Source organism: Mytilus trossulus, chromosome 11 (genome assembly GCF_036588685.1).
Source record: "Mytilus trossulus isolate FHL-02 chromosome 11, PNRI_Mtr1.1.1.hap1, whole genome shotgun sequence".
NCBI lineage: Eukaryota > Metazoa > Mollusca > Bivalvia > Mytilida > Mytilidae > Mytilus > Mytilus trossulus.
Genome location: NC_086383.1, coordinates 27,654,945 through 27,666,335, shown reverse-complemented (window position 1 = coordinate 27,666,335; position 11,391 = coordinate 27,654,945). Strand labels below are relative to the sequence as shown.

At 34.6% G+C, this 11,391-nt stretch overlaps 1 protein-coding gene across 1 annotated transcript; it reads right to left on the bottom strand.

Annotated features, from left to right (window-relative positions):
• Positions 1–562: 562 nt before the first annotated feature.
• LOC134689913 (uncharacterized) lies at positions 563–2,848 on the bottom strand. Its single transcript, XM_063549879.1, has 2 exons — positions 2,180–2,848; positions 563–1,972 (listed from the first exon to the last, which is right to left on the bottom strand). Exons 1-2 carry the CDS (start codon positions 2,846–2,848, stop codon positions 563–565), a joined length of 2,079 nt encoding a protein of 692 aa, XP_063405949.1.
• Positions 2,849–11,391: the final 8,543 nt, after the last annotated feature.

The following is an 11,391-nucleotide window of genomic DNA, read 5'->3' as shown; positions in this document are numbered from 1 at the left end:
ATAAAAAGTTTCTTACCAACTTTAATCTGTCTAATAAAACAATGTGCATCCGTATGTTATCAAAATAAAGTCTAGACGACGAAGCGCACGTCAAAGGCATAACGTCATAAAACAGAAACGGGAAAATGTGTTGTTCAAAAGAGCGCAACGTTACATTAGCGCTTTCATAAATAAAAATTAAAAACTGTGTTTCTTTTTCTTACAAAAAAAATGAATATGTTAGTTAAAGCAATTAATAAATAATAAACTTATATTTAAAATTTGAATATTTCAAATCTTACACTTCCATCAATGAAATTACCAAATAATTTCTTAATACAGTTAGAAAAATATAATACGATTTTGTCACCAATAAAAAATAGTTCTATTTAAAACACTCGAGTAAGCATAGTTTATTTATAGGTCTCAAAATCATCTGTGACTGACTAGTTTTGACCACACAGCTACGGATATGACCATCACGGCTCCTTGTGACCTCGACTATTCTACCTAAAGGCCATTGTCCTCTCTGTATACGTTCATCAGCAACTAGAACAATATCGTCTATTTTAACATCTCGCTGTTACCTCTGCCATTTGCTTCTTTGCTGTAGGGTAGGTAAGTATTCCCTCAACCAACGTTTCCAGAATTCATTCGCTAGGTGTTGTATTTGTTTCCACCATCGTTTTGCATATATATCCTTTCTGTCAAACACACCTTGTGGTGTTGACGTGTTGCTCTTCATCAATAATAGCATATTTGGCGTTAAAACGGGTAAATCACGACAATCGTCACTTATTGCTGTTATCGGTCTATCATTCATAATACGCTCAGTTTCGGCCATAAATGTCAGTAATTGATCATCGCTGAGTAGTTGTTGATTAATAAGTGCTTTAAAAATGTTCCTTGTTGAACGAATCATCCGTTCCCATGCACCACGGCGGTGACTTGCATATGGTAGATTAAATGTCCAAATAATGTCCTTGTGTAGCATATAATTTGATATAGTTGCTTTATTCCATTGTTCAATGTTTTTTCGAAGTTCGATTTCACCGCCAACGAAATTTGTTCCATTATCACTGTAGACCTTTTCGGGAATGCCTCGTCTACTTGTAAAGCGTTGAAAGGCTGAAATAAAAGAATCCTTATTTAAACTGTGTGCTATTTCTATATGAACCGCTCTTGTTGTAAGGCACGTAAAGAGGCATCCATATCTCTTAACAATGGACCGTCCAAGTTTAACGTTTAATGGACCAAAGTAGTCAACTCCGACAAAGGTAAAAGGAGGTTTGTCTGCAGTCAGCTGTTCCTCGAGTAGGGGTGCCATCTGCTGTTTACAAAACGGACCATGTTGTCGTTTGCATGGTACGCAACGATCGATAACTGTTTTAACAGCACTGGATCCTTTCAATATCAAATATTTTTCACGAGAAGCTGCAAGCACCTGTTGTTTTCCCACGTGTCCCGTGGTTTCGTAATAATAACGGATTATAAGCGTAGTTACGTGATGTTTGTTTGGCAGTATCACGGGACAAGTGCTTAAGTCATAATTTAGGCGACATTTTGATCGGATAAGTTCATTAACCAAAACAGGATAGAGAGAAGCAATACGGCTTCCTTTTTTCACGGGCTTTGCTTTCTTCAAGTTTGTTATTTCATCTGAAAAATAAATCATTTGGACATGTGCTAATATTTCATCGGTAGCCTCCCGAAGTTCTGTTACATTAAGATTACCATTGTTACACGGCAAATGATGTCCAAGGTAACGATTTCTGCAATAAATCTTAAATCTCCTAAACCATGCAATAGCTCGTCTGAGTTTTATCCAGTCGGAGAAGTATCCTAACAAATTGTCGATGGCATTAGTGGTTGTAGCATGTACAGCTATTTCCTTCTTGATTTCAGTATCAGTCTCAGATATCCCTAGTTCTTCGTCTAGTACGTTCCTCGGCCAGTGCTCAGAGTTTTTATGAAGAAACTTTGGACCGTTCAACTAAATATCAAGATTTTTCCTATCGCAGGCGTCAATGCCTCTTGACGCTATATCAGCAGGGTTTTGTTTGGAGTCAACGTGACGCCACTGATCTAGTGATGTTGTATTTTGTATAACGCTCAATCTATTTTCTACGAATGTTTTAAATCGTCGTGACGTTTTTCTTATGTACCCTAACACAATCGTTGAATCTGTCCAGAAAGTAACCGTACTTATCTTTAATTCAAGTTCATCTGACAAAATTTCATACAAACGACAAGCAGTAACAGCTCCTGATAATTCCAGTCTTGGTATTGAAACCTGTTTCATTGGTGCTAAGCGAGCTTTTCCCATCATAAGAGAGCACGTAGTTCTGTCATTTTCATCAACGACCCAGAGGTATGCACACGCGCCATATCCAAGTTCTGAACCGTCACTAAATATGTGCAATTGTACATTTTTAACATGTTGAACATCTCGTGGTAGGAAACAACGGTTTACGGACAAATTTTCTAAACATTGTAAGTTCTTCACCCAACTTTTCCATTTATCATGGTACTCTTGTGGAATCTGTTCATCCCACCCAAACTTCTCTTTGCATAAGTGCTGTACAATAGCTTTTGCTCTAAGTGTAACTGGAGAAACCAGTCCAAGAGGATAAAATATGGAGCTAACGATTGATAGTATACCACGCCTTGTCAGAGGTTTGTCTGACAGTTTTACTTTAAATTTGATTTTGTCTTCATTCACATCCCAAATAACACCTAAGGCTTTGTCACTTGGCAACATATCACTACGTCCAAGACTGACTACAGATGAAGCGCGTTCTGATTCTGGTATTGCATTCAAAACATTTCTTTTGTTACTGTGCCATTTTGTAAGTCGGAAACCACCCATTTTCAACATTGATTGCAGGTCTGTAGCGAGCTTAATAGCTTGTTGCTCTGATGGTACAGATTTCAGGCAGTCGTCGACGTAGAAATTTCTTTCTACAGTTAGCGCAACTTCTTGGTCAAATAAATGTGCATAATCTCTTGCCGTAATTTAAGTGCATATGCAGTACAACTTGGCGACGATGTAGCCCCAAACAAGTGAACGTTCATACAATAAATTTTAGGTTTCTTATCTAAATTCCCGTTAGGCCACCATAAAAACTGCAACGCATCACAGTCGTCTTCTCGAACACGTACCTGACGAAACATGGCTTCAATATCGGCAGCTAGAGCTACTTTGTCTTGTCTGAACCTGATAATTACACCTACTAAACTATTCATTAAATCGGGCCCCTGTAGGAGTTGGCTGTTAAGTGAAATTCCTTGATACTTCGATGCGCAGTCAAATACTACACGAACTTTTCCAGGTTTATTTTCATTTGTTATTGGGTGATGAGGTAAATACCAAACACGTTTTGATTTAGACTCAATATTAGTAACCTCCTTGGCATATCCCTTTTCTATGTAATCATTGACAGTTGTCGTATACATTTTATGTAACGTCTCATTACTTGACAATCTGCGTTTCAATTGTTGTAAGCGGGCATGTGCAAGAACCATGTTATTAGGTAGCGTGGTCTCTCTATCGCACCAAGGTAGTCCGAGCTTGAAATTGCCATCTTCCTGCGTTAAAGATGATTCCATCATTTTCATAGCCTCTTTATCCTCTATAGACAAGCCATTCTTGTCTTCTCGTGCTCTATCATCAAAATCAGAGGTCCCCATCCGTTCTAATTGTCGCTGCAACAAAACATCCCTTGCCTCCTCAAAATGTACATTTATAACGTTTGACGCATGCGTATCTTCAATAGGACCACAAATAGCCCATCTGAGGCGTGAGCGAATTGCATATGGTTGGTTTTCGTTACCGGACCTTACTTCTAGCGGAATGTGAGCGTTAGGTAAATCTGTACCAATTAACAACATGACCTCGGTTTAATCAGTAGAGGGTATCTGTATATCGGCTAAATACGGCAATTTTCTTATATCTACATTTTCTGCGGCAGATCGAGCAGAAATTGGAAGCTTCTTTACTGACCAAACTTTTTTTAACGACACGTTATCATTTCCGTCAATAGCTTTTACTTGTAAGTCAACTTCTTGACCGTGAATTGTACTACCAGAAGAGCTAACAGTAAACATCTCGAAAGTGACCGGCTTGCTGGCTATATTTAATTTCTGAAGTAATCGTTCATAACATAAAGTTTTATCTGCTCCGTCATCTAGCAAGGCAAATGTTTTGCAAGAGTTACCGTTCCGACCCTTAACAAGGACAGGAATAATTCCTAAACAGTTCTTAATCATAGAACCTTTAGTAGCTGCGCAATTAACTGAAGGCTGAGTAGCTGCATGATCAAAACCGGGCTTAGACCAACTATGCAATAAAAAATTATGCTTAACATTACAGTCAGATACAGTGCATGCCTTTGGTTTTCTAAAATTGTTAGCAAAATGCTTCCCTGTTAAACAATTATAACCAATTTTAACATGCGTACTAATTTATACCTATCATCTAAACTCATTGACTTGAATTTGCTACAAGATGTCAAATCTACACATGTACCTGAACAACATTTACATTTGTGCTCATATTTAGCTGTGTTATCTAAACTCTGAGTACTTAACGTAGTAACCTTACTATTAACTGTATCATTATTATGATGTTTACTTGTAAAAACTCTATTATCAGTCTTGTTCTGATTGTTTTCTCTACAAAGATCGTACCCATACATAGAACTAGCAATGCGTGATTTTTCGTCTACAAATTTTGCTAAGTCAGAAAAACGGGGTGATCTACCAGACTCACTAATTGAATGAGCAATGTCGACCCATCTTGTTCTCATATGCATTGGAAAGCGTTTAACAATATACCTTAAATTTTCAGAATTATCAATATCTGAATTAACTGAGGCAATGTGATTTAACTTTTTTGCATTTCTAATGTCAATTTAGATAAACCTTCAATATCTGACGCTTTAATCTGAGCGCCGTAAACTAATTTTTCAATAAATGATCTAGCAATTACATGTGGCCTACCGTATCGGGAGTACAATATTGCCCTAGCACGTTTGTAACCCTCATCAGAATCTAATAATACACAATCTTCTATACAACACTGGGCTTCACCTCTACAGTACTGAATTAAATAACTCAGTCTCAAACTATTATCACTTATTTTACCTTCAATGTTTGTCTCAAAGTTCCTTATAAACTTACTGTAGTCTAACGGAGTTCCATTAAAAGTTAATAATTTTGGTTTTGGCAAATTAAACCCTTCGTGAAGTGTAGATGCTAGGCGTTAAAAAGCCGAATCTATGCTAGAGACCCTTACATCCGAAAATCCAGACTGAGCACTGATTCCCTTTGTACTGTTGTTAATGTTCATCTTTGGTTTATCAGTTGCTGCAGTTTGTCCGGAAAGAGAGTTCATATTAATACACTTTTCACTCGCAGGAACAGAGCTCTGTAATGTTTGCTAGATTGTTTGCAAAATGTTCCGAATGTTCACGATTCTACTAGTATTATCTGTGTCTTCTTTCACTACTTCTTGCCACACTGATTCTTCGATATTGGCCTCTTCCATCTCGGATAGTTGATAAAATACCTGTTGTCTAAATTTAATTTCTATTTGTGCACGCTCTAGTTCATGCTGTTCTGATAATTTCCTGAGTTTAAGTTCTGCGATGAGCCGCTTAGCTTTGGCACTGCGAAATCTAGATTGTGATGAAACTGAAGATCGTGAACTCAAACTGCTATCAATTGAAACTGTATCACTTTCTTCGGGTATTTCCTCTTCATGCGATTTTTCACTCGCGATATACTGAGAAAATCTATCCCGGAATTCTACAAAGTTCTCATGACAACGTTCATAGTTCACTTCCAAATTTGCTATAACTTCTGATTGTGTACACAAATCTAAACACTGTAAGTGTGCTAACTTAAATTGTTCAAACCTTTCACCTAACTTTGAATATAATTGTTTTGCATGCTCCACGTTCTCATATGAAATTAAATTATTTTCCAATTCTTTGTACAATTTAGTAAGCTGCGCTAAATTCGTACTACGAGTCCGTTTTACATCACTGAAGTCCAGACAGTCTTCTTTCCGTCTATCGGTAGCCATTTTTTAACAAATAGTCAAATACGGCACAATTTTAGAGTTTCCTCCAGAACTTGATAATTGTATCCATAGTTGAGAATTGTACGAATCACATAAAGTTTAACTTAGGGCGAAGAGATGAATATACGAGTTAACCATGTATCTATCTTTTATTCTTTTATAAAAATCATATGGTCGCTAACAATCGATTCTCTACAAAAAAAGAATAATTTTACATATAAGTAAAAATACATAAATTATAATTAGATGTACATGTTTAAGTATTCACATTAAACTAAACAAACAATAAAAACCATTTCATTCATGTATCATAATTTCTCTCGTAAGTTAAATTACGTTTTAAATAATAATAAAAAGTTACGCATATTTCTAATAGATAATAAATAATATACAATGTTTTCTCTCTTTAAATAAGTTTTGATATAACAAAAAGATAGTATACATAAAAAGTTTCTAACCAACTTTAATCTGTCTAATAAAACAATGTGCATCCGTATGTTATCAAAATAAAGTCTAGACGACGAAGCGCACGTCAAAGGCATAACGTCATAAAACAGAAACGGGAAAATGTGTTGTTCAAAAGAGCGCAACGTTACATTAGCGCTTTCATAAATAAATATTAAAAACTGTTTCTTATTCTTACAAAATAAATGAATATGTTAGTTAAAGCAATTAATAAATAATAAACTTATATTTAAAATTTGAATATTTCAAATCTTACAGACGGGATCTTTTAAAGTACAGAGTCACGTTATAAATTTTAAACCAACTTATACCTATGGCTATTCACTTTCAATGCCTAATATTATCAAATATAGTAATGTTTTGTTGTCAATGCTTTGGGAATTATTTAAAATTTGAATGAAAATGCACACATGCTAAATAAGTCACTATTTAATTTTAAAGTTAATAATTTTCATAACATTTTATGATCAAATCATATGTTTTTGTACTATGCATGTTTTTTCAATGGAAATTGTGACGTCACAATGCATTCTTAATAGAACGATATCAGCTGATGATAAGAAAAACCAGTGAAATACTAGTAATCCAGCATAAGAAACACATTTATATGGATACGTACATGTAAATAAAGGCAACAGTAGTATACCGTTGTTCAAAACTCATAAAGCCATGGACAAAAAACAAAATCGGGGTAACAAACTAAAACCGAGGGAAACGCATTAAATATAAGAAGAGAACAATGACACAACACCGAAACGCAACAGCACATAGAAACGGACCAAGCAACAGACAAAACACCACGAGAATAACAAATATAACATCAAAACCAAATATATGAATTTGGGATAGACAAGTACCGTACGCGTGCCACGTCTTATCTCAAAAATAAGAGAAAACACAAACGACTCAACGTTAAAATGAAACAAACACACAAAAACGAACAATATTATAACAATGGCCATCTTCCTGACTTGGTACAGGACACTTTTAAAGGGGAATAAAAGTGGTGGGTTGAACCTGGTTTTATGGCATGCCAACCCTCGCACTTTAATGGCACAGTTAAATATAACATTGAAATAAAAACAAAATATTACAGGACTACGATACAAATAAAAAGGAGAACATATTAGACAAAGAAATTTAATAAAGATTGTTTAGTTGTTGGTCATAAAAAGTCCAGTGACAAGTATTTCATGCAAATTTAGGACCAGAGCTAGCAATACATTAACTTACAATATTTACACTACATGATGTATAGATGCATATACATGATATAGGTCACAGTTGCAGATCCAGAACTTTTCATAAGAGAGGGGGCCCGCTGACTGACCTTAAAGGGGCGTGGTCCAGTCATGCCTGAGTGATTTCCTATATATAAATCGACCAAATTTAAAAAACGACAAAAGACAAACAACGATCGCAAAATAAATGAATAAAAAGCAAAACAAGTTAACAACCGCACAATAGATGATAAAAGTATAAGTTATGGACTATTTCACAACTACATCAAATCTTGTAAGCCGGGTGAGACGTGATTTTTTTTTACACTGATCGACTGCCGTTACGCTAAACTATTTGTATTAAAAACATTTACCGACTGTATCAACCTATGAAGTGTTTGTTTTAATTAGTTAACGACTGTGTCAACCTTTTATAAGTTGTAATAAAAATTTAATGACTGTGCCAACCTTAAGAAAGTTGTAACAACCATTTAACGACTGTCCCAACTCTAAAAACGTTGTGACAAACATTTTTTTACTGCATCAACGTCTGAAAAGTTGACACAAACAAATTTTAACTTTCCCAACTATTAAAAGGTTGGGACAGACATTATGCAACTGCAACAACTATTAGAAAGACTGTAATAAATAGATTTTGACTGTGACAACACCGTAAACCACTGCAACAGTTCTTAAATGACTGTTGATAGCATTGTTTGACTTTCACAACCCGTAAAAAGTTGGAACAGACATAAATGGACTGTTGCAACGAAATATGACAGATTTAACAGTCATCACCAGTCTTTCACAGACTAAGACAGTCGTACAACGACTTTTGCTGGTAACGACAGTTGTTTTTTCGTCCAGTAGTGTCTGTGAACAATTTATTTTTTATTATGATCATCATAGTAATAATTCATGTCAACTCAGACGGTATCGTTTTAATATATTCAGTATTTCAAAAATGGATTCATCGTGAAATGTTTGTTTATTAATATGAATGGTATTATAAAGATGAACGTGAGATGTATAATCAAGATACCACTTTATAAAATGCATATAAAACTATCATGCAATCTATTGACTGGTTTTAGTCTGTGCACCTACATAGTTGAAATTTGAATTCCAAATGTAAGCATACAATAATTGTCCATTGACAATAAGCAACTTGTTGTTTTACGATCTACTTTTAACTTATATGAGGCACACACGTCTCTGTCTGAAATATTCATTATTATTATCCACTGAACCAATTACAAGCTAATAAAATCTTAACAAAAACAGATTAAATCCTACAAACTGAATAAACTGATCTTTGCAGAAAAACCTGATGTTCAGACATATACTGAAAACCAACAGATCATTAAAGGATCCAATCAAATTTGTGAATGCCAGACCCAAGACTAATCAATGACTTTTGGAAAAATACGTTAACAAGGCAAACCAAAAATGTAGTTGAAGTTTAAGGACCCAAATAGCTGAAAAGTTATGCGAAATACAGCAAAGATCAACACAATTAAATGAAAGAAAATCCTCAGTTAGTTTTCTATGTCGTGTTTGTTGTTTACTGATATTTGTCTTTTGTTTTCCCCGTTGTTTCAAATATCGTTGTCAGTTTTTTCCGACTTGAATGGTATGTTTTGCCTCTCTTTTTTTTTATCTTAAAAAATGAATTGGTTGTTGTAATGTTTGTGCAATCTTATTGAAATTCTATAACATTTCTGAATAGTAACTTCAATCTTAAATCTCCCTCAGAAGAATAATCTTAATCAGTCACGTGATTTCAATTTGTTGAAAAAACAACAACTGAAGAATAGATGTATAAGATCTGGCTAACTACCTCATCATTATCGTGTGTATACATAAAGAGGGCACAAGATATCAGATAGACATTCAAACTTATAAATCGAAAACTGACAACGCCATGGCTAATTAGAAAAAATGACAAACAGACAAACAAAAGTACACAAAACACAACATAGAAGAATAAAGACTTTAATAGTTAGCAATAGGAACCCCAGTTTATTGACAAGAATGTGTATTTCTAAATAAGCACACTCATTTCGTGTTGTGGTTGCTTTTTACTTCATGCAACGTTTCTTATTTATTCTCATTCGATTGTTAAAAATACTTTTGTTCATGCCAAGATTTCAATAAGTTGTAACATAAAGGTAAATACTTAGTCTTAATATTATATGTTATTCGGGTCTCAGACATGGTATATACTGTGACATTCTCGGCTTAGAGTTTATATCCCCTGAGCCGAAGGTCTGAGACCTGAATTGCACATATATAACGAATTACCCCTGATTTGATGTTATTTTCAAGTGCAGGTATTTGTTGAACATTCCCAATGCAGCATGTATATTCATTAAATGTCAGTTGTTTCTTTAATATTTTGAGTAATCCATTTAAATGCACCTTTTTTATCTTGACAATTTTTTGCCCCTTAAAAAATAGTTTCAATACAGTTTTTGAATATCATATAGTTTGTGTTTGTATGTGTGTGTGACTTTGTTTCTTACAGCACATTTATTTAAAAACCCAACCTAATATGTTCGGCATACGTGAAGGATTTTCCAAATTGCTGTAAACATAATTTTATCGTGTATGTAATAATCTTTTATAACACTTTTAACATTGATTTTAAGTATTAAAAGTGTAAATTGCGTGATTTTACATTAAAAAATTTGTATTTACTGGAGCTCGTCATAACTTTTCCTCTGTGAGCCTCTGACATTCCTTAGTGTTCTGTATAGCTTTTGACTACGTCACATAGTAACCGGTGGTATGATGACGTTTTGGGGGTTCCAATTGGGGATAAAAACGTCGTATATACCCCGGCAGTTTCCTGAATATATACTGACATTTCTGTGTTGTTTTCCAATCACAAACCTCGACACATTTGTAATCCGTAATATATATTGATATTGCAGAAAAACCGGAGATCGTTTTAACCAACTCTGCTGATGAACAGCAGGTCAATAAAGGATACGATTTTACGGTTACATGTACGATTTATAGAAAAATCGAAAAAAATGAAATATCTTGGATAAAAAATGCAAAAATGCTTGATCTCTAACCGGAGAAGTATTCTGGTGGAACTAACAATTGCCCATCATTGACCATCAAAAACTTTAATAAGGAAAATGAAGGAACATACATATGTCAAGCTACAAATAAAGCTGGTGAAAGAAAGTGCAAGGAAATATTTCTTTCATGCATCGGCAAGTAACTATCGAGCATACTGATACCATTGTATAATATTAGGCATATTATACGTATTTATTGTAACAACTTTATTTTTATAAGTTATTAATGTTTGACAATAATAAAACTTACTGCACATGCTAACGTTTTCTACTTTCATAGAAGAATATAAAACTCATTAGTTTCGATGGTTAATACACTACAAACTGAATCTGAAAAGACCAGTTTTTCTGCTGTACCAGTAAAGTCGAGCACACATTTTACTCGACTAGTCTCGAATGGGATTCGACAGTACTTAACTGTACTTAATTGTACTCGACTAGATCGCGACTTAACTTAATTAGTCCGATTCAGTACTAAATGATCTAGGAGTTAGTCTGAATTGGTCGACCAAGGCACAACCAGTCTCGACTAGTCTCGACTAGTCTTTAC